Source organism: Colletotrichum graminicola (assembly GCF_000149035.1).
Source record: "Colletotrichum graminicola M1.001 genomic scaffold supercont1.15, whole genome shotgun sequence".
NCBI lineage: Eukaryota > Fungi > Ascomycota > Sordariomycetes > Glomerellales > Glomerellaceae > Colletotrichum > Colletotrichum graminicola.
The window spans coordinates 169,931-192,879 of record NW_007361019.1 but is presented as its reverse complement, the minus strand read 5'-3'; the positions used below and the strand labels follow the sequence as shown (position 1 = coordinate 192,879).

The 22,949-nt window shown below is 53.1% G+C and overlaps 6 protein-coding genes across 6 annotated transcripts; 1 reads left to right on the top strand and 5 right to left on the bottom strand.

The window, feature by feature from the left end:
- Positions 1-1,933: 1,933 nt before the first annotated feature.
- GLRG_04627 (SET domain-containing protein) lies at positions 1,934-4,525 on the bottom strand (the record flags this gene model as incomplete). The annotated part of the gene is made up of 3 exons (XM_008095312.1): positions 1,934-2,875; positions 2,931-3,310; positions 3,361-4,525. The coding sequence occupies 3 exons, from the start codon at positions 4,523-4,525 to the stop codon at positions 1,934-1,936; spliced, it is 2,487 nt and encodes an 828-aa protein (XP_008093503.1).
- Positions 4,526-8,443: 3,918 nt separating this feature from the next.
- GLRG_04626 (CRAL/TRIO domain-containing protein) lies at positions 8,444-9,918 on the bottom strand (the record flags this gene model as incomplete). The annotated part of the gene is made up of 2 exons (XM_008095311.1): positions 8,444-9,206; positions 9,278-9,918. 2 exons carry the CDS (start codon positions 9,916-9,918, stop codon positions 8,444-8,446), a joined length of 1,404 nt encoding a protein of 467 aa, XP_008093502.1.
- A 2,584-nt stretch (positions 9,919-12,502) lies between these two features.
- On the bottom strand, positions 12,503-15,388 carry GLRG_04625 (uncharacterized protein; the record flags this gene model as incomplete). The annotated part of the gene is made up of 6 exons (XM_008095310.1): positions 12,503-12,745; positions 12,828-13,214; positions 13,266-13,682; positions 13,775-14,772; positions 14,860-15,019; positions 15,083-15,388. 6 exons carry the CDS (start codon positions 15,386-15,388, stop codon positions 12,503-12,505), a joined length of 2,511 nt encoding a protein of 836 aa, XP_008093501.1.
- Positions 15,389-16,951: 1,563 nt separating this feature from the next.
- Positions 16,952-17,734, bottom strand: GLRG_04624 (ARP2/3 complex 20 kDa subunit; the record flags this gene model as incomplete). The annotated part of the gene is made up of 5 exons (XM_008095309.1): positions 16,952-16,960; positions 17,015-17,059; positions 17,114-17,239; positions 17,348-17,674; positions 17,732-17,734. 5 exons carry the CDS (start codon positions 17,732-17,734, stop codon positions 16,952-16,954), a joined length of 510 nt encoding a protein of 169 aa, XP_008093500.1.
- Positions 17,735-18,443: 709 nt separating this feature from the next.
- Positions 18,444-20,200, top strand: GLRG_04623 (ubiquitin carboxyl-terminal hydrolase; the record flags this gene model as incomplete). The annotated part of the gene is made up of 2 exons (XM_008095308.1): positions 18,444-18,459; positions 18,516-20,200. 2 exons carry the CDS (start codon positions 18,444-18,446, stop codon positions 20,198-20,200), a joined length of 1,701 nt encoding a protein of 566 aa, XP_008093499.1.
- A 453-nt stretch (positions 20,201-20,653) lies between these two features.
- On the bottom strand, positions 20,654-21,022 carry GLRG_04622 (uncharacterized protein; the record flags this gene model as incomplete). Its single annotated transcript, XM_008095307.1, has 2 exons — positions 20,654-20,812; positions 20,909-21,022. The coding sequence occupies 2 exons, from the start codon at positions 21,020-21,022 to the stop codon at positions 20,654-20,656; spliced, it is 273 nt and encodes a 90-aa protein (XP_008093498.1).
- Positions 21,023-22,949: the final 1,927 nt, after the last annotated feature.

Sequence of the window (22,949 nt, the reverse complement as noted above, 5' to 3'; positions counted from 1 at the left end):
AATAGAAGGGAATCAATGCCCTCACCGGCATGACAGCGGGACGGAAAAGGACGGGAAGAGAAAAAGGGGGGGTAAGCACACTCCAGCTGTCTCATAGACCAGCATCATGACGGTCCGTTCAAAAGAAACAACAATATCTACCCCCCCCCCCCCTTTCCAGGATGTATCAAACGTCGTAGAATTAGGAATCATAGACACGCCGCAAGGCAGACGGCCCTCAAACAGTACACAATAGAATTTGCTGGTTTTTGTTTCTCGCAAGCAGCGCGCCTTGACAGGTAGTTGACCGTGGACGCGTGGCTGGTGCCCCTTAAGCCCTGATCGCCTTGTCTTACGGGATGAATTGCTTGGTAACGAAGACTCGGGAGCTTGAGATGATGGCGGAGTCCCCCCCCCAAGCTAGGTTGTCCCTCGGTGTGCGGTCACCTAGACAGCGGACTACGGTGACGACATACCAGCGCCGATCCGCGCCGGTGCGGGCTTGTGAGGAAAGAAAAAAAAGAGAGAGGTCTTACTTACAGATTGTGACGAAGTTCTGCTCTGCCACGGTGGGTCACCTGGTCGTAGGCGTGGTTGATTCTGCCCATAACAAGGTTTCGGGGAGCGATGAGCGAAGATGGCGGCGATGGGAAAGGGAAGAGAGGGAAATGGACGGCAGGAGGTGAGTAGTGGAGAGCAGAGCCGCAACAGTCAGCATGGGTCCACACTATTGGTGGTCGAGGCGAATAGAAGTGCAGAAAGAGAATCGACTTGATAGGTGAAGAGTCCGACTAGCGGATCCCTTCCGAGGCGCCGTCGCCCGATGGGTCCGCCTACCCCAGCTCCGCTTACCTAGGTAGGCAAGCAGGCAACTACCCCCCCAGCTATGCTATCTGTATCCGTATTTTGGCCCGATTACACACACGGGATGGCCCAAAGAACAAAGAGTAGGTAGACGGTGCGGCGGGAAACTCTCAAAGATTCGGGCAAAAGACGACGGTAGAAAGGACAAAAAAAATCAAGCATGATGGATCGCTCCAGAATCCCCCTTCCCCCCAGCCTCCGCGGAGCCTCCAGCCAAGCCAAGGCTTCTAGAAGCATTCACCGAAGCTGTTCAACTCCAGCAGGTCACCTTACCTTTCTTTTCCGAATGCACACAGCCACATCTCTCATGGGTTGCCGCTGGTCCAGTTGGCCTCTGGTCGGGCTTCGGTGACACGATTGGCCCCGAATACCCTGTTCAGAGACCCAATCACCGCCTCGTCTTTGGTCATCGTCCCAAGAGTCATCATCTTCTCACTTACCTGCTTACTGAAAGCAAATCTCTGCCGCCCGGCACTAATTACATCAAAGGACAACTCACACAGACAATCGCTCAGTGCCATACCATTGGTGCGTCGACTTCATCATTAAGCATGTCCTTCCTGCATTCGGGCCCATACCCTACCACTATCGGAAGATGGATTGATGCTAGTGTGAAAAGTAGAAAAAAAAAAATATAAAATATAAAAAATGCCCAAGAGATGTTGCTGACCACCACGGCCACGAGGAAAAAAGGATGATTAGACCCTGAACCAACGGCGGACCCCGGTTCCGTTCAATGTATGCAGCAAGATCCGCAGTCGATAGAATAGAAATGGTCCGACTTCATCACTTCCTCTTCGAGCCGAGCCGAGACCGACGTCGCTGTGCTTCGAAAATGCATCTTCGCGACTCTCCTCCCCAACCGCCGTTGCCACTTCGCTTGTTCGCCCCTCCCCTTCCCCTGTACGTTTGATGTCTTGCCGCCCCATAATGTACAATGCTCCGTTTCGCCTGTTTGACCGAAAACACCTTGCAAACGCCTTACACATACAGACCCGCACTCGTTTGTCGACGTCAATATTCAATGATAATGGGTAGGCATGACCGAATGCCTCATGCAACGTGGCTCGTGTCCCCTAACGCCCCGCGTCTAGTCTTGGCGAGCCGTGATGGTGGCCTCGGGGCTCACGAGCTCAGGGCTCACAAGCCGGATCGTGGACCCCAAAGAGAGCTCCTCCAGCGCGGTGCGCGACGCCTTGCTCAAGCTTCGGTGGAGCTTGGAAGTCTTGGCCGTCTTCGCGTCGTCATCCCCTGCTCCCGCAGCTATAATGGTCATGCTCGGCGCCCGGTTCGCCATCTTGTTGGGCGACGTCTTTCCGTACGTCTTGAGCGTCTTGCCGGAGCCTGACTTACGGACTGCCGTGACTTTGCGCGCCGGGTTGGGAGCCGTGTACTTCTTAGGTGTAGACTTCTTCGGAGTCGTCTTTTTGGTCGTCGTCTTTGCCGGAGTCGCCTTCGTGGCCTTGGCCGTCGTCTTTGCCGGTGTGCTTGTCTTGGTAGTACTGCTTAGAATCGCCATGGCCGACACGCGCCTCTTCACTGTGGCTGCACCCTTGGCAGCAGCCTTGGTGAGCAGACCGGTCGAAGAGAGCGACCGTCGCACCCCCTTGGCGGCCTTGACCTTGCGCTTCTTTGCCGAGCCGCCGGCTTCGTCGTCGCCGACCAGTGTTTCGATCTTGCGCTTGCTGGCCTTGACGGCACTCTTGACTACGGCCTTGAGCGTCGACTTGGGAGGCTTGGGCTGTTTGACTTCCTGAGGCTTGGGCCCTAAAATCCCTCGACAGTTCGGCGCGCCACAGAGACACTTTTGGACATTTTCGTCGCTGAAAGGACTAAAGTTGTAGTCGTATGTGAGCTCCTCACCCGTCATGATGGGCTTGTCCCCCGCGAAGAGCGCCATCCTCGGCTGACCGGACACGATCCATTTAATCATCCGGCAGTTGGGGGCACACGAATGGTTGACGAAGCGAGCGATGCTGCCCTTGGTGGCGTCGATGATCATATTCTGGTCGAAGCTCATGAGGTAGTAACACTGGCGATGCGTTAGCGTGGCTCGCCAGAACAAGCAACTGAGTCAACTCTCCTACCTTGCTGTCCTTGTACTTGTTTTCCATGCGTTCTGAGCACTCCTCATCGGTTATGATCTCGCCTGTGTATTCCATGATGATTTGGTTAGGCTCGAAGCATCTGTTGGCGCGGATGCCATAGCCACGGTCAGATGTCTTGATAACCTCAACACCGACGCGGTACTTGCCGCCGCCTGACTTTCTCTCTTGGAGATCGGCGAACGCGCGGTTTGTGCAGTGCTCCCTGCCCACGTTGCAGTTCTTATCGTCGCACTCGTATAGCATGATTCTGTTCTGGCAGTCCTCACCACACCCGTCTTCGGGCTTGCAAACGCACTTGGACTGGTCGACGAAGTGCGGCGTCTTCTTCCACAAGGAGTGCGACTCTCCAATGAATCGATCTACAGCAGTGTTAGCAAAGAACTGGGGGCAGGCGCGTTGGGGATCGAACTCTTGGTAAGCTTCCGGAATTCGTCAGGTTTTGGCTGGCCTGGCGGCAGAGGATTGCAGACGTCGTAGGGCAGCTTGAAGTCGCGGCCACTGAGAAGCAGGCGCAGGCCGTTAAACATGGGCAGCGGCAGAACCTTGTTGGGGCGGCCGTAGTCCTTCAGCTCCGGAGTCTGCGCAAGTTTCTTCTGCTCGGCCGCGCTGAGACCCTTGGTCAGGTCCGAAGGGGTCGCTTGGCCAGCATACAGTCCGCGATCGAGGTATTTCTTGGTTCGCTTTGTCTTCTTGGGCTCAGGCTCGGCGGCTTGCTCGGGTTTCTCCTCCGGTTCCTCTTTCTTGGTCTCCAGCGGCTCAGACCTGGCCTTCTTGGGCGGCGGTGCAGGGATGTTGCCGTTTTCGTCGAGAATCACGAGCTTTCCGTTAGACCAGACTGTTCTTATGACGGGCTTGTCGTCGATGCCGGCGAATTCCTTCGTATCCTGAAGGCGGAGCAGCTCACGGGGGACTCTGGCCATGCTCTTCTCGAATGTCTTGCGACTCCGCTTACCAAGGTTGGAGACCTTGGTCGCGAAGTTTTCGACGGGGGTGCCGATCAGACGCGCCGTATGGCGGGTGATGCGGGAGGTCTCTGCCTTCTGCGTCTTGTTCTTCTTCGGGCGCGGCGTCTTGAGGTCTCCAACGGACCATTGAAGGTCCAACGCGTCAATGCCGTCGCGAACGAGATTGCCAGCAACACGCGCCACATCGTCGGCGTTTGGGTCGCCATTTGCAAATGTCTCTCCAAAAATGGTCCTGCGTCGGTCTGCAACATCGTCACCCTTGGCGCGTCGTTTTCCGCGGTTTGCCGTGCCGCTCAGCTGTGACAGATTGTATGTCTGCTTTCCGGAACATGATCGGCGGGGGCGCGCTTCGGATTGAGGCTCCGAGGGCGTTTCGGGTGCTTGGTCGGTGGTGATGGCAGCGGGGATTTCGATCTGGGCCTCAACTTGGGCTTCGATGTGGGTTTCGGTTTCGAGAATGACGGGGATGTCGTCGAGCTTAGGACCATCCGAGGCTTGGCTGGCAATATCAGAAATGCTAGTAGGGGGTGTTGAACTCGAAGACGCGATGTTGGACGAGCAATCGGTAGCGGCAGCGGACAGGCCGCTGTCGCTAGGGAAGAGAGACATATTGGGTGAAAATACCCAGTCTCGACGCGACTTTGAACTTTTGTATCGTTCGTCGAGCGTCTGAGAGTTGGTAGAGTCGAAATGCGACGCGTTCCAAGATGGGGTGTGCTTGTGTGAGGTGGGAAGAAAGTTGGGGTGAGAGGTCCAGATACGAAAAGCAGAAGGAGAGGGATTAGACCTTGGACCAGGGGTGTGGGTGGAAACCGTTCCCCCTAGGCACGCAGAATTGGCTCGTCCGCTATCCTTTTTTTTTTTAATATAGCTTACTCGCCGCGCATTGAGTGGCAATCAGGTAAGTATCCCCCAAAGAAGTTTTGGTATGGGGTACCTTTGCTGTTGTGTGCTGTAGCAATAATTCCCAGCTGAGTAGGCCGCGGACGGAGCTGAGGGGGGAAAGGGGGAGGGAAAGGAACAAGGGAACAGAAGAAAAGATAACAAAAATTAGCCCGGTAAGAAGTCAGATAAGATGCCAGGCGATGTCGCCAGGTGAAGAGCTGTTTCGGTTGCAAAAGGCGGAAGTCCGTATCTAGCTGGATTTTTATTTTTATTTTTCTGATGCTGCTGTCAATACTCACGGGTCATTTCCCAGTGATAGTGCGCGTAAGAAGGGTTAAGGTTGAGGGAGGGGTGCGAAGTGAAGAAGGCAAGGTGGGAATGCGAGAGGCTAAGTAGGTGAGATGCGCGGATGAGACAGAGACACCTACCTACCTGAGTGAGTGAATGTATGTGAGAGGCGAGGCCCTGGGAGGTTCCGTCTCGTTCGTTGTCTAGTGTCGTATCGGGTTGAGGATAGAGCGCGACGAGTGGGGACGCGACGGAATTGATTGATTTGGCGGATCAAGTCGACGTGCTTGACCCCCCCCCCCAGATGGTTGAGTGATTGCTCGCTTATTATTCCGGCCTGACTGCTCCTTGACCTCCTTGCTGGGCTTGGCTGCCTTGACCTGCTTGAACCAACTGGCTGCTCCCCTGCACTCGGTGTGTTGGCTGGAAGGGAGAGGAAGGGGAATGAGTGAGTGCAAGAGTCAAGTCTTGAAGACTGATGTTGATGAGCAGGACGGCCCAGTTTTAAGTCTACAGAGAGGACGTGTTCGAGGATGGTCGGGCACGTAATAGACGAAAAGCGCGCGCGAGATGGAGGAGGAGAGGGAGAGAGATAGAGATAGAGAGTGGAACGGGAGTGGGTAGGCAAATGGAGAGGGAAACAAGCAAAGAAGAGGAGGTGCTTGCTTCTGGGTGAGGAACGGACCGCGCTGACCTTTGTACCTTTGAGGGAAAAAGTGCCCGAGGCGGGAAGGCTTGTCTGGTGTGCTGGGCCAGTGTACGCCGCGCACCCTTTTCTAGGTTGTGTGGTTGTCTGGTCATGGCCCGGTCTCTTTGGTTCCGGTCTTCCGTGGGTTGCGGATGGGAAATGGGGAGGGGAGATGGGGATCAGGACTGTGATTGGGAATTGGGTTCGGATTGAGGCTAAGTCAATGTGGATGAGCATGATTTGGACCTCTCATCGGGCCTCGTCTCGTTCTAGGTATGGAGAGTGCCAAAAGGTAAGCATGATTGATTCTAGTATGTGTTGTGCTGCATGTATCCATCTCTCCTCTCCTCTCCTTCTCTCTCCTTTATCATCGTCCTATCCTATCCTATTCTCTCCGGGCATGCTCCTACTCTGCCCGTACATCCGGGTTGGGCACTGAATCCTTCAATCCTTTAGTTGAATAAGCCGTGACGACGTCCAGATGAGAGGAGCGATATACGACAATATGCAAATGCAGCTACTTGCCCCTCCCGTGCTGCGATCTACAAACCCCCAAACTCCCCGTGGGTCCCCGTCTCTGGAATTTCGAGATTGAGGGCTATCTGGTTGCGCTTTATGTGTCTTCTCGGACCACCTCCTGTGTTTCGTCGCTACTACTACCGGCGCTCCATCGCAGTGCTGAGCCTCGCCCCAATACATGCATGATGGTCAGCACCACCACATAACTATATCTAGCTCTTCATCTTGAACCAACCGGGGCATTTGGCATTACTTTCCAAGACAGCCTCGGTCGAACTCTGCGAGCGGGTGGCCTCTGCCTGCCAACATCCCGTGTGAATCGATCTAGGTTATCTGACTCGGATTCCGAAATCTCAACACACAATCACTTTTCGAAGCATCAGTTTAATGCCCACTCATTGCGTGATTATGAAGAATATTCCTGAAAACGGTTAGCATTAACAGTAATCAGCACATATGGACAAACATACTATGTTTGCCATGGCAGATCCTTGAGTCGTGTGTCGCACACTCGACGAACCTGTTTGGTCGAAAAAGATGACCCAGTCCAGTCAGATCCAACAATTGGTTAATAAATTCGGTGTTACCAGGTTGATGCCTTCTATCAGATTGCATTTGGTTCATTACCTCGCCTGTATAAGCCATCTCAACTCCCATGCTCTAGGATACCGCGCAGCTGTTGTACTTGACTTACGCCATATCATGGAGACTGAAACCTCCGGACTGCGTCGTCGGAGTGTCGCCCGGCTAAAAAAATCACCCACAGCTAAAGCAAAATATCAGTAAATGTAGTTCGAGATATCATAGATGTCTCCGCTTGCTGTTCTGTCAGGGTTGACAAACACATCTTGGAAGCAGCTACAGCTGTTCGAATCAATCGAGTACCGACTATAGCGGCTGAACAAACAATCTTGTTACGATCCACCACGTGTGTCTTGCTTCAATCCACTGCAGATCATGAACCTGGCTGGCCATTTGGTGCTGAAATGCTACATCGTTCCCGGTCCCTCGTCTCATCTCCTCGGCGATGCGAAACGGATCGTGAGCTGAGAGCATCGCCTCTTAATTCTGACAAGCACACCTCGAAGGCGTGACGCAAAAGTCCTAGAGTCTTCTGCATATGGCTTGTCCAACATCATCGGCCAGTGTCTTTGTCAACAAACGAGCCGGTGAAGTTGTGAAAGGTATGGGTCACGCGGCACGACTGTAGGAGGAGATAGATTCCGAGTTTCACATACGGCGGGTACATGAACACTGCGAATCCCTTTTCAAATACTGGATAGCCTTGATAAATATTAGCTGGAAGGATTACATACAGATGCATCAGCGTCCATCCGTCGGCTATCCGCCTTTGGGGTGCCAAGCCAACCGTCCAGGGTGGCCTAGCAAGCCATTGCAATACTTGAATGATCCTTGTAGTCGTCCGGTACCCTAGCTTGAAAAAAAAAGGTATTTCCGATTGAATCAAAGAGATCAATCGGCCCGGCAATCCGTCGCCGCGGGGGTGTTGGTCGTGACGATACGTGGTATCCGTTTATCAATACCATGATTCATGACGTTCGCCAGCCCAAGTCCGGCCGGAATACGATGCAGGTTGACAATGTAGGAGTACGAATGCAAGCTCTAAGGACCGCGTACGCTCCAGCGGCAGCGTCGTTACCTCGATTGCTGTCCGTTCTTCAAGGAAGTCTCCATCACGAACGATAGCCACCTGAGAGGAAACCGACGGGCGATGGAAAATGTGTCTCAGAATACTTGGCAGCTTGTAAGAAACATCAGGTGAACAACGGCGACCACAACATTAGCGAATACAATAGTTTTGATTATGATTGCTTCCTACCATCATTTTCATTTCTCTGTATAGTCCTTTCTCCCATTCTTTCCTCTCTTCTCTCTCTGCTCCAAATCGAGAAAAAAAGACTTTCGGATTACAACGCCACACACACACACACACACACACACACAGAAGAAGGGTATTATGGCATGAAAAAACAAAGGGGGGGGAACGAAACCCGAAGCCAAATCCTCCATATCCTGCCCCAAAAGAAACCCACCCAGAGGGCGGCGGCGACGAACCCAAGGCTGTCTAGAGTGATAAAGCCACAGCAAGCCGAGGCTGCCGCTTAGGGAGTAGCGGTTTTGGGCTCCTATTTGGCCTCGGCCTTGTCGTTGATGCTCAGATCGGCGACACTGGGCACCTCTGTCTTCTCGGGCACAGCGGCCGCGCTAGGGGCAACCTCCGCCGTCTTCTCCGGCTGAGGAGCGACGACAGGCTCGGCAACCTTGGTCTCAGCAACTGCGGGGTCAGCAGCCTCAGTGGCCGGAGCGGGCGCATTGGCGGGAGTGGCATCAGTGGCGGGAGTGGCAGTGGCGGGAGTGGCATCAGTGGCCGGAGCGGGCGCATTGGCGGGGGTGGCATCAGTGGTGAGAGTGGCATCAGTGGCAGGCTGCTCGACAGGGGCCGCGGGTGCAGCATCCGCAAGCTTGACGGTTTGGCCGGTAATCTTGATGCTCTCGCCGTTTCCGCCGTAGTCCTTGGGGAGTGAGTCCTTGTAGGCAGGAAGCTCGGCGGCAAGCTCATTGCCATAACCGAGAGGGTGGAACTTGGCGATAGTCTTGGGGGCAAGGAAGACCTTCATGGCCTTGAAGACCCAGCCCATGAGAGCGGGGATGTTGACAAAGTATTTGTGGACGAGGAGCTCTGGGTAGGCCATGGCGAAGATCCTGATCGTCTCCGAGGAAGCGGCCTTGACGGCAGGGTCCATGCGCAGGAAGCTAACGTTGAGGTAGTCGTGGACCTGAATCATTTGATAAGGGTCCTCACCGCCATCAGGAATGGGGGTTTGGACCTTGTCCAGGCCCAGTTTACGAACACTGAGCTCCATGAGGGCTGCGCGCCACTTGATGAACCTGTACATGTGGTTAATCGGGGTCTCAGTCTGCAAGCTGGGGAATTTTCATGTCATTAGGCAACAACTCACTCGTCGACGTTGCCAAAGGTGGCCTTCTTGTCCTTTACAGCTCCGTAGATGTTCCAGGTGATGATCATATCCTTGCCTTGAGCGTCCTTATGGGTGGTAACATAGCCGAGCTCGCCAAACTTCTTTTTATCGAAGGAGATATCATCGAGTAACTTGCCGGGGTTAGTATCACGGCGCCAGACCAGAGCCTTCTGGAGCTGGTCCGCAGCCTTGGAGACATCGTTGTCGTTGGCGCGAAGAAACTTCTGCAAAACGACGGTTGTAGGGACGTGAGTGCTATCTGAGAGCTGGACACCCCACATCTCGTTATGCTTAGCCTCACCAAGGATGCCAGGCAGCTTCTCGAAAAGAGAAGTGAGAGGAGTCTGCGTCTTTTCGACGGGTTTCTCGGTAGCAGGTTTAACCCCGGGATTGGCCTCCGTCTTTTGGTCGGCGGGAGCAGTCTGCTCGGCCTGCGGCTGCTGGGCGGCGGCGGCGACCTCAGGGGCGGCAGCATCAGCGGCGGCGGGAGCAGCGGGGGCCGATGTCGGGTCCGCAGCAGGCGTAGCGGCGGCAGTCTGAGACTCAGCAACGACAGCTGGGGCAGGTGCGGCAGCAGGAGCGGGTGCCGGGACGGCCGTATCGGTAGCCTGGGCAGACATAATGGGCCAGCAATTTGCTCAAATGAGGCGAATGAGGGAACGTGTAAGGAAGAGAAATTGTGTGTGAAAGTGACCGTGAAGGCAGAAAGGAGACGGCGTCTGAGGCTCCGAGTGACGACTTCTGCCGATCTTTTCGTTGGGAAGATGAAGGAGACAGAAAAGGGGGGGACTAAGAATAAAAAAGGTCCAGGACGAGGGCTCTTCCTCGTAACAGGCCCCTCTTGCTGTAGTGTGTGCAAGGTCGAGATAAACAGCGTGTGCGAGTCCGTGAGCGTGTATCCCGTCTTGTTGGGGTTGGTTGGGTAGGTACTTTTTCAAGCGACGTGTATAAGATGGTAAGGCAGGCAAGGCAGGTAGGTGGGTAGGTGCAATTGAAAAAGTGTGGCCAAGAGGAAGGCGCAGCCGGGCACTAAATGTAATTTAATGGACACGGGAAAGCGGCAGCAACAAACAGCGCTCATCAGACGGCGCGACAGAACAGCAACAGGGAAAGAGCAAATGAAATCCAAGGTCGGATTCCACACACCCCAGTCAGCCCGACTACACTACCGACCTAACTACCTACCTACCTTCAGTACCTACTCAGGTCCTTCCTTCCTCCAAAAGGTACTTTACGAAGGTACGGATAGACCCGACTGATCTACATAGGTACAAAAGTGAGCGGTATCTCTGTACCGTGTACAACCGCTTTTACTCTTGTGCTCCGTGCTTCGCTCCCTGGAGACTTCGAGGCACAGTACCTAGGTATCTGTAGGTAGGTACTCTGTTGGTAGGTAGGTATCTATGTACTAATTCCATCCTCCTCCGCACACACACTTGCACACACTCTCGTTATCCATCGCATGCTCCTTCCTTCCTCTGGCTCGTTGTCTGTCTATCCATCTCGATTCAGTTCGCTTCCAACCATCTCAAACTCCAACAATCTAAATGTTGAGCGGAGGACTCGCTCACAGTGTTTTGACCTGTGCAGATGGGAGAGTGGAGTGGAGGTGGACCGACCCCCTTTATTCAAAGTGATTTGCGCCCCGTTTCGATAACCGCCGGTGCTTTGGATGGGTCCTAGTCCTGACATGTTACGCCGTACACGTACAAATACTCCTTCATCAAGAGTGTTTGTTTTATTCTTCCCATCCCTAGGCAAGTACCTACCGAACGAGGCATTTATTGATTTATTTCTTCATGTTGAAAGAGATAGCGAGTCATCTCCTTGGGCGTGCGCTCCTTACGAAGCTTCCATCACACGTCACTCAGCGTCACCACGCCACAACTTGATCGATGTAAGTAACCTCGTTGTCCGTGGCCAAAATGCAGAGGGCATCGGTATTGAAACCGAAGTCGGCGAGATACTTACCTTCGTACTGTCTACTGTGCCTTACTCAACCTGGAACCCCCCCCCCCCCCTTCGCGCCTTAAGGCTAAATGCCCACGCACACAATATAGCAGCCTTAACCAGCGGCCGCATCTCATCAAACTCACCCTGCCTCACATTTTTCAACCACCGAAATGAGTTCCCAATGCTAACGTGCCCCGCCGCAATAACCAGCGTCGGGATTCTCATCAGCCAGCCGTCACATCATTCCAGGAGGGCTCCCCCCTTGTCTCTCTCTGTTCACGGACCACCACTCGTCCATGTTAGTGCAACGTTGGCCCAGACGTCACTGCTGTCAGCTCCGCGCAGTCAGCGTTCTGACTGACCCTCCCAGCCGCCAAAGAGAATAATAATACAGGTATCCGTAGGCAAAATAGGGAATAAACATGGCCCCGCCGTTGTTGGCCCGTGCCTATTTCCGCTAACAAACAATCAGAGAGGATCGGCAGTGTGCCTACACGTACGGATACTATGGTGCTGAAGCATGCCCACTTGGCCACTGAGGGTCCCATCTGCCGCACGATGCCGGGCGGTGCCGCCATGGTACCTGCAGTACATACCCACTCTGTCGCAGCATTTAACTGGACCGCCAAAGTGGCCCTGGCGTCCGTTGCTGCTGACTACGCCAGTTGCCAACTTCAACCTCACCGCAAACCCGGCTTCTGTCACCCAGACAGCCTACGCCGCATCCCACGCCGTCAGAGGCGCGCTATACCAAGTCCACGCTGATCTACGCCGCTTCTTCTGATGAGGGCCACGGGGCGCCTGGCGTCATTTGGAACAAAGAACCACTGAAACGGAACCATAAACTACCACGCCAGAGTTCTTATTGATCGGGTATGGAGAATCGCCTCGAACTTCTATCTTGCCAAAGCAACGCATCTCCAAAGCTGATTCTTTGCCTATGAAAGCAGCCCTGAAACACCGTTTCTCCTCGATTGCCACGCTGAAATAACCCAATAGACAGGCCTGTTCTTGTTCCCCGAGTCTCTCAATCAAGTCTCAGACGCATCCAAACCCCCAGATAATAGAGTCCAATAAACAACCATGTGAAGCAAATTCCCAAGAGTAGTCAAGCTCAAGCGAGGGCCCCGACGCCCAAAGGAGAAAGAAAGCAGGGCAAGTGATGCAGAGCAACATGTGTTCTTCAACCGACGAGGCCATCAACTTGTTCTAGCTGTTTTAGCTGCTTCCAATCCGTTATACTCAGCGTTACTAAACATAAGTGGGAGTCAGCGCGCGACGGATGATTGACTCCAACGTCTGATACTCGCGCATGGCCAGCTGTGACAGGGTCATTTCGTCGAAGCTGGGGCCCGCGGGGTGATTCAACTCGCGCCAGAAGAAACCAAAGTACGCGTCCGTCTCGTTGCCGACGGCGCGGGTCTGAACCTTGTCCTGGAACGACTGCGTCTCAAGAAAGCGGACAGTCTCCCCGCGAACGATGGCAATGTACCACTATCGAACGGAACAGTCAGCTTACGTTCATCGCCATGCCGGCTTTACCCCATGAATTGCCAAGTCAAAGGTAGGGACGTACCTCAATCACGTCCAAGGGGATGCCCGTCTTGGGAACCAGCACATAGAGGTGGCGCCATGCCTCGGCAAAGCGCGGCTGACCAAAGGCGCGCTGCTCCATCTCATCCATACCAACAAGGTAGGCAATGTCGTCTTTCTGAAGAGCCGAGAAGCCCTCGCAGCGCATCGCAGCGATGACGAGCCGCTTGAGCAGGCGATGAGTGAGATTGAGCTCGTCGCGCTTGTCCTGAATGCTGTTCACCAGAATTCGGACGAGATCACAGGTCGCCTTGTGGATCGCGTAGCGCTGCTGAACAGTGACATTCGCCTTCATGTGCCAAGGGAACTTGGTGAGGGTACTGATGAGACACTCAAAAGGTCGCTGAGGGCATTCCTTAGAGAAAGGGGACTGCAGAAAGTCAGCTGTGACTACACCAATATCTCGTTCAGGCGAACTTACTCGATGTGGGACCTCTACGTGCTTCACAAGCATCGTCATCTCCTCGTTGGAGACGAAGCCCTTGAAATTGTCCCAGGGCTCTTGGTCGTTGTTGGGGAGAATTTGAGGGTTAGTACCAGTCCAGAAGACACCCTTGGCAGACGGGAACAAGTCCTTCATGAGAGCGGCCTCGCTCGATAGCTCAATGTCAACCGGCCGCTGGCCGATGCGAGTCATACGACCACGGCCAATGTTCTGCTGGTACTTCTCGACAGCCTTTGAAGCATCCTCCAGGGTCTGGAACTCCACATACGCATCGGTCGTCTTGCCAGTAATGCGCTCCATGATGATATGGACAGGTTCCTCCTTGTCATTGAGAATGCGGGAGTTCCGGCCAAGGACGGCAATGATCTCGGCCCGGTTGGTAATGAATGGAATCTATCCATAAGTCTGTCAGTCTCTGTCTGTTGCTTGCGAGAATCGGATTTTAGGGGCTCAGTTACGTTTCCAATCTTAACAACGCCTCTAACCGCAAAGTGGGCAGGACGGGTGGCAGGCTCAACAAAGGGAAAGTTGGCCTCGTGCAAAGCAACTTGGGCAGCTGGAAGACCCGTAGCGCCAGCCGTAAGTCTGTTCAACTCCAACGATCGCTGAGCGCGGATGTAGTCGGGAATGGGAGCACCGTAGAGAGCAACGGGGCTCTGAGGTGGATAGCCAACCTGGTAGGGGACGAGCGCCGCGTTGTTTCCAGCGAAAGGCTGGTAGGTTCCCGCCCGTGTGCTTGCGAGAGCACTGTTGTCAACGATGTGCTGGAAAGGGATGCTCTGAGCAACAACGCCGTGAGCAGACACCCCCTGAGTGGCCAAATCCTGATTGATCATATTCTGGGCGGTATGGGCAGTCACGACAAGGCCTCCGCTACCGATATAGACTTGCGGAATCTGACTGACCTGTGCGCCGTTTTGAGTAGACTGTGCACTGCTGTCGCGAAGAATATCATCAAATTTCAGGGCCTCGCCCGTGAGAATAGGGAGCGGGACCTGTCCATTCGCCAGCAGATGGGTGGTGTCGATCTGCGAACCAAGGAACGGCTGCTGAACGGCACCTCCCTGCGAGTTAGGAACAATGAATGGGTCCTGGGCATCCACCGCAGAAATTTCGTTACCATTTCTGACGCTCTCCAAGTTGAATTTTGGAGGAGCTCCGAGTCGAGCAAGATTGGGCGTGGTACGCGGGGCGAAGTTACGAGGCTCTGTCATAAGGCAGTTGGCGTTCTGCACCTTGAATTTGTCGCTACCCGGACTGGCGATGTCGCACTTATTGGCGGCTTCGTTGCCTCCCTGACTGTACTGGAGGTCATTGTTGTTCTGGTGTGCAGTGATAAGACTATCGAGGTTACCCATGGAGGCGCTGCCACTGAGCTGGCCATAGGCAGCCATCATGGGAATGGGCTGGATCTGCTCGGGGCCAGCGGAGACAAACTGGGAATCGTTCATCGTAGACTGATTGTTGTGACTTCCGTCCTTGACTGGAACACCATGGTAAGAATTAGCGCGGTTCGAACCGTCGACGGAGATCGGTAGCTTGGGGAAAGTAGGACAGCGTATGGTCTTACCACGATCCTTGACAGCAGAAGTGTATTGGCTCTGAGGCTGTACGCCTTGTCCACGATGGTGATGGCCGCTCTGGGAAGTCGCGTTGCCAACCGGATGAGTTTTGCTGCTGATGTTGAACTGCGGAGTACCGTCAAGTTCAGCAACTTCAGAATGGTTGATCTGGATATGAGTGTCAATTTATCATGTCCTGTTTGAAAGTCTCGGCTCCTCGGATATATGTACTTTACTGGCCTCGTAATGAGCGCTATTGGCAGTAGGGATCCAAGGGGAAGATGAAGGGTTAAGAACAGAGGAAGTCTTCTTCTCACCCTGGCCCCGGTTCTTGTCCTTTTTCAAGTCAATGTTGTAAGGGGCAGCGTCAAGGCGGGCACCTCCAGGCTCCTTGTCATAATCGCTGTCCTCGACAACAACCTCAGGTAGATCGCTGGGTGTAAAACCACCCTGACGAACCATGTTGCGAAGCTGGTTTCGCATCTTGAGGCGATCCATCTTGTCTCTTTTCTTACCGGCGGGCTTCGAGTAGACCATGGTGAACAAAAGTTGAGGGAATGGCTGTGAGCCTTGGAAAAAAGAAAAAGTGACAAGAAAGGTGGAGGAGTGCGGAATGTGCTGGAGACAGCGGCCTACGTGAACAGGCTTGGTGACAGTAGATGTTCTGAAAGCTTGGGGTTAGTGGCAGAACCAAAACTGTGAACAGACCCAATAACAAAATCAGGTTATGGAATAAAGGGTTGCCATAACCAGGCAGAAATGAAAGTGAAGTAGGCAGGTGAAAATGAACCAGGAGAGCAAGCAGTTGTGAATTGAATGAAAGGGTAAGTTGAGAAGTTCGATGAGATACCAATGATGAGTTCAGGAAGGTGAGCCGAATAATTCTGGTGCAATACGGATAACTGCCCTTTCAGAGGCGACAAGTGAATTTTAGAAAAGTCAAGGTGTAGGTGAGTGACGTAGATATGTATATCTTAGGATTGAGAGGTACTTTGATAGCCTGAAAAAATGGCAGGAAATGGAAAGGGAAGGTGCCAGCGTACTTTTCCTGCCTACTTAGTGGAGCAAGAATTTGTGCCTTGTCTGTGTCAAGACTAATGACGAGAACGGCAACAGCTATCCTGCAATGTGAGTGGGCACGCTTAGAAAAAGAAAGAAAAAAAACAAGATCAAGGAGCTATCGTCATAAGGAACGAGACAATGCATAAAGAAAGAATGTAAGAAAGACTTTGATTTGCCCTCGTATAAAAACCCCTAAAAAAACCTGACAGAGTAAGAAGACGAAACATGTGTACTGAATGTCAAGACTTGGGAATTATGTTCGGAATTAAGCTGGATGCCAAGAGGGACAAGGTGGATGGACGGTGTCGGTGACAGGAGATGGCAAGACATATTAATGACTACCGGACTAGGCATGTCTGGGAAGCCGGAAGCCAGCGTAGGCAGTGAGAATGAGTTTATAAAATGAAGCAAGGAAGCCATCTGGTTCTAGGACCGAGTCACATGTCATATCATTTAATCGAGATAATGAATATTTCTCTTCTTTTATAGAAATCAAATTTTCTTAGCTCTACATGATGAAGCGAACTTCAACTACGGGGCGAATGGGCAACAAGGGATTCATGGAAAGAGATGCTCTGCGACATAACAAATACAGCAGAGAAACAGAGAGCGCCTATAATTGTGGCTGATATATTGAGGGTTCACTCATTCACAGAAGAGTTGCAGTCCATTCCATGACCGAGGGATGACCCCTAGATTGGCATATTGATTCGAGGCAATGCCAGTGTTGTAAGTGTGCTAAGCACAGCAAAGCGCATGCCAAGTGAGATTCGTGATGATATCTGAATTTTGTCGAAAGTATGAGGTTCCATGTTGTCGTTCCCACCCAGCCCCGGATTTGCGGACCACTATCAAATTCGGAACCGTTGTGGATCCCGGCATTCCGGCTGCGCTCGAGCCAACATCGAACTCCAGTTCATGATCTAGGCCCAGTACTTCAACGTGACCGAGCATCTAGGTCAACCCACTTACAAGAACTCGTCCTTGAAGTGCTCAAATTCGACCTCCTAGCTTATATAACGCTTGCTGTTGGGTATTTTAATCGAACTATAGAGGTGGTTAATGACCTAAAGACGACGCAGCTTGGCAGGAAGCACTTACTGGAGTCAGGAAAGATTCAGCAACGAATCTAGCTCTGGCGTTCAACTGCAAGATGTCAGCAACAGTGCTGGTACCTCCAGAGGGTTCAGGGGCACGCACAAAGAGCTTCATCTCTGAAATCTCCTTATCAACCTCTTCCATGAACTGAATGATGAAGTCTACCAGCTTGTGCTTCAACATCTCCTCCGTATGAAAGTTGGTAATCAGGAAAGAAATATCATATCCCTAGCAAGCCTAGTTAGCGACTTGGTTCCATGTGTAGAAGCCGTGCGTGTGGCGTGGCATTGCTCTTTCCGCAAGCTCGGCCAGGGAGCATTCGGGTATCCCACATACCTTGATGGGCTTCCTCCGCAGGATGAAGAAAGACTCGGCTCGCTGTGTCAGGAACCGGGTGAACTTGTGGACCAGGATGTGCTCGATCTCGTCGGCCTGCTTGATCTTGATGGATATGCGCACGGAATTGATGCTCGGCTCGATCAGGACTCGCTCGTTCTCGTTTCGGGCAATGGTCAAGGGGGTCAGAAGAACCTCAGGGGAAGTCTGCGCCTCGATCTCTGGGACATTGTGTCGTTCGGCGGTTTGGGAAGCGAAGTTGGAAAGAGTCAGGGCGGCCGTCAGACTGCTCCGAACGGCCTGAAGGTAGGGTCGAAGGGACTGAGACTGTGTTGGTAAAGTTAGCACATAAAACCCGAATGCAATTGTGAATGATGTACTGACCATGATGGCAGGACGTGGCCGCGTCCAACCTTTGAAATGCTGAGAGGTTAGAGTTGGGTGTTGGTCGCGGGGTTCGACAGGTCGGCTCAGCAGGAAGCCTGACGTTTCGTAGTGGGGCGGATAGCACCGCCGCAGCTCCACTTCGTGCGTAGCTGTCACCGTTCCTTGCTGAATCAGCTGTACCTGATAGCTATCTCACGTGACTCACAGGTAAGCTTCCAAGTGGCGATACCCCGCCTGTACCCTATATATGCATATCTCCGTCGGCTCTCCCTGAGGGCTTAGATCGATGACTAATCGGTTCTTCTAAGCTAGAAGCACGGTGGGGCGCTTGGAAGCTATCAGATACAGTCAGAAAGTGAAGTATTTAAGTGAGGAAAGTTGCGTTGATGACCAAGACGCTCCTCCTTTCGAAAGCTTGGAAGATTGTCGAAGGGGTAGCAGATGCAGCAAGAGGAACAGGGGCAAGGGGATATCGCAATAAGCGAATCGGCAGCTGAAACGGACCTGCAGGTACACCGCTTCCCCGCTAACAATCTGTGTGCTGCCTTGTACTACTACTGCCCACCCGCAAAGATATCTGTACTGACGCAAACCGCTTGGTGCCTTCAACAAACTTCTTCTTGACCTTGTCTTGCACTTGGTCTTTTGTTCATTAAACTGCACACATCGTTCCTCCCTGCAACAAGTTCGATAGCATTGCAACAACACGATGGCATCAATACCAGGTGAGCAACTTCAACAAGTCATCGGATTTTCAACTATTTCCTGACTTTAGCGGCAGTCAACGTTAGCCATCAAGGCACCAAGTACCAGGTCGAAATCGACACTTCCTCCAACGGCGAAACCTTCAAGTACCAACTCTACAGCTTGACGGGTGTCGAGCCTGAGCGACAGAAGATCCTCGTTAAAGGCAAGCAGGTCAAGGACGATGATGAAATGTCCAAGTTTGGCCTCAAGGCCGGCGCCACACTCATGATGATGGGCAAGCCATCCGGAGAGAACGCAGATCTCGCCCGCCCCAAGGAAGCGATCAAGTTCGTCGAGGACATGACCGAAGCAGAAGCTGCCCAGCAAGAGGGTGCCACCCCCGCCGGTCTCACTAACCTAGGCAACACCTGTTACCTCAATTCGACCCTCCAAACCCTTCGATCGATCCCCGAGCTCCAAGGTGCTCTCACCACATACAAGTCAGGCAGTGGCGGTGCCGGCAGCAGTTTCGGTCTTACCTCGACTGATATTGCCACCCAGCTCACGGATCTGTACAAGAATATGTCGGAGACCCAGGGCAGCATACCCCCGATCACCTTCTTGAGCACTCTACGCATGGTCTACCCACAGTTTGCCGAGAAGTCCAAGACTGGAGCTGGATACGCCCAGCAAGATGCCGAGGAGGCTTGGTCTCAGATTATCTCTCAGTTGAAGCAGAAACTTTCCGAGTCGGAAGGCTCCTCTTTTATCGATAGATATATGTCTGGAGAGCTCCAGTCCACACTCGAGGTTGACGAGCAAGCCGCTAGAGACGGCGGCGAGGAACCGGTCAAGTCAAGCGAGACCTTCCTCAAGCTCAACTGCCATATTGACGCATCCGTCAACCACCTGCGCGATGGTATCTTGGCAGCTTTGACGGAGAAGCTGGAGAAGAAGTCTGCAGTCCTTGACAGAGATACGACCTACACGAAGAAGTCCCTCATCTCACGGCTTCCCAAATACCTCACTGTTCACTTCGTTCGGTTCTTCTGGAAGCGTGAGGTGCAGAAAAAGGCCAAGATTATGCGCAAGGTTACTTTCCCCCATGAACTTGATGTCGTTGAGTTCTGCACCGATGAGCTGAAGAGGGCTCTCGTCCCTGTGCGTGACAAGGTACGAGAAATTCGCAAGGACGAGGAGGACATTGAGCGGGCCAGGAAGAGGCGTAAGACCAATCCTGTTGACCGAGGTGACATCGCTGGAGCCTCCGGCGGCCCCGAGGGCAAGACGGCTCTGGAGAAGGCCAACGAGAAGAAGGCGGAGAGATCTGGAAAGCCCGCTGCCACGACTTCCGATGCCGACACCGAGATGACCGAGACATTCAAGACCGACGCAGAGGTCGAGGCCGAGAAGGACGCGGCCTTAATCACCGCCAAGAAGGAGCTATATGCACTGCTCAACCAGGACCTAGCCAGGGACGAAGGCGCCAACCAGTCCGGAATCTACGAGCTGCGAGGCGTCGTCACTCACCAAGGAGCGAGTGCCGACAGCGGCCACTACACTGCCTACGTCAAGAAGACTGCCCCTATCGATCCCAAGACCGGTAAGAAGGGCGAGGAGGACGGCAACTGGTGGTGGTTCAATGACGACAAGGTGTCAGAGGTTACCCCTGACAAGATCGATGCTCTGGCGGGTGGTGGCGAGTCGCACTCCGCGCTCATCTGTCTCTACCGGGCCATCCCCCTTCCGACGATTGATAATGACGGCAAGACCGAGTAAAGGTCCCAGCTGGCAAAGGCTGTTGGGAGCATCTACTTGGCGTTTTCGAGCGGTAACGAGGTTATGGGAGGCATTCAAAACAAGCCATTGAAACAAGGATAAAGCACTAGGGCATAGACAGACGAATGATGAATGTGATGGCTGCAGTTCATTACACATGCGGTAATTGCTATAACTATGATTACAATGGTGTACATCAGCTTTTGATGTGGCATTTATGATGCACCCGTGATGCAAGATGGCGGGATGTCAGATGAGGAGCTGCTAATAGCTAGCTTCATGGCAGTGTTCTAGCACACATGCCTGGGTGAGGCTTCGCTTGAACAGCGGCGGCCATTTGCACTCGCAAATCAGGTCAGCAACGTATGGAGAGTTACGGGTGTCGACAACGTCCGCTTCGTAGTCATGGATACGGCCCGACGTAACCCGAGCGGACGGATGGTCCCTTTTTCGTCAGCTCTCGGGCTTCTTCGGCTCCCTCTCCTTTATCCTCTCCTCCAAGTACGTGAGCTTCCTCTCCCAATTACGGCGTTCCGTAACCAGGCGGCCGCGCTGACCCTCAAGAAGGGAAATTTGCTCGTCGTACGGAGACTCCCAGAAGCTTTTTCTTTCCTGAGCGTGCAATGTCAACGTCTCCGAATTGAGCTTAGGAATAAAGCAAAAGGAAAATAAATAAAAATATAGACAGTGGGCGGTTATGCGACTTACCTCTTTCCATTCCTTCTGGGTCTTGAGGCCGGCGCCGTAAGTGGCGCCGGTAAATATGATGGCGGCGCAGCCCGTGGCCGTAAGGCCGGCGCGGAACTTTGTGAAGCCGCTCATTCCGCCGTGTGTGCGTGGGACAGATGTCTTTTCTTCCTCCCGCCGTAAACCAAGTTGGCTAACCAAAGGGGGTTACCAGTATTGTCTCCACAGCTCGGTCGATTCCTTCCTCCTCCTGGCTTCGATGTATTTAGCTTTCCGATCTGCTGTCGTCGGCTCGCGATGGCCGGGTTTCTCCCACCGAGAGCTTGGCGTGGGCGACAAAGATGAAGCCGAAGAAGTGGTAGAAGAAGAAGTTGTCGTCGAGTCGAGAGAATTGGCCCGCGTATGGCCCTGCAAGTTACCCAAGGATGATCGGTTATAGCAGCGTCTCCCGGTTGCCTGTGGCAAATCGCACTCGCAAGAATCGAGGTCGTAAGTGGTACTGCCGTCTGTCGTGGTCGTAGTTGCAATCGAGGTCGGCGTCGTTAGCTCTGTTACGACGGGCGAGGAAGGCCAAGGAGCAAGTTCCAGCGCAATCGCGTCTGGGCCGGAATCGGAAACGCCGTGGTAGGAGTAGTGGTTGCCCCGCTGGTGGAGAGGGAGCCCCAGGGCTCTTAGTAATCGGCCTGCCAGTGCTGGGCCTGGCATGGCGTCTTGGCCTAGAGCCATGGTTGATGTTGCGGGGTTTTCTTGTTTAAAAAAACGAGGTATTGGAGCAATAGAGCTGATGGCAATAAGAAGAGCCCGTTTCCCCATCTCCGAAATGTTGGTTGTATTTTCAATCCAAACCAGGCGTGGAAGAAAGACGGAGAAATCGGCGGATTTTTTTTGATTTTTTTTTTTTTTGCAACATTTTCCTAGTACCACCCAAGCCCCGGAGCAAGTGAGCGGGAACCCGACAGAGATAAGAAGGTAAAAAGACCCAACTGCCCTTTTCGTCTTGTCAGCAGGCTCCTCCATTCCCACCTCTTTCTGGTGCGTTCGTTGAAACAGCCTTCGTGAGAGTATCTCATCGCTCCCCTCCCCCCCTCCCCCCACTCACCCGTACTTCCTATTGCCATCACTTGCATTATATGTCTTTGCATTCATCGCCCATCTTCTTTCTGTTCTTGCTTTGCATCGAATTCAGCAACCAGGCTTTCTTGATCTTGCTCGGCATTAATTGCCGTGTAAAACAAAAAGACAACCACATCAGCTACAGCCTAAATATAAACAGGCGTGCATGGGGTTTGCGCCGACCCTCTTCCCCCTGCCCGTCTCGCAGTTCTCCTGAAACGCAATTCACGGCACGCGACTGAGGACCCCTACCTTCTCTCTCTCTCCATCTCTGGCTACTATCCGTGCACTCCCCATTTTCCTCCTTGTTTTCCGTCTACCTAATCCTGGTTTAGACTGCTTCAAACCAGACAAATGTCACAGAAGCCGATGTCAGCGGTCATACCTAGTGGACGCGAGACATGTGGGGGCAAGATCTCATCTCGTCCTCGGAGTACTCGGACCCAGCATAGAGAGATGCGATGCAGGGCAGGGGGGTGCCACAAGGCTTGTCATTTTGTGGTGCAGAGGAAGATCAGAGAAACAATGGCAGACGGGCGGGAAAAACAGAAAAGATTGCAGCACTGCCTCCCCCGCATACATAGGCTTGGCCTATATACCAAAGTACCTACCATACCGCTGGGGTGAAGGGCTAGGACCATCAGCTTCATCAGTCAAAGTTGGCTCTGGCAGCGTCAAAGTTTCGGTGCTGAACATCCATCGTCCATCTTTCCACGAGTGCGGAGCTGAGATGGAGCGGAAAGGCGGGAAGAGCGGGACAGATGACATGCACAAAGCCAAATCGCTCGTCGGAAACGTCATCCATCGTCGTCGTTGCCGTTGTCGTTATCGTCCCAACTTTCTCCCGTCCACTCACTGCCCATCATCTCACAAACTTTGCCACTATATAAAAGTGTCTCGGGCATTACCTACCTGTACATGCACATTTGTCAAGCTGGTAGCCACTGCA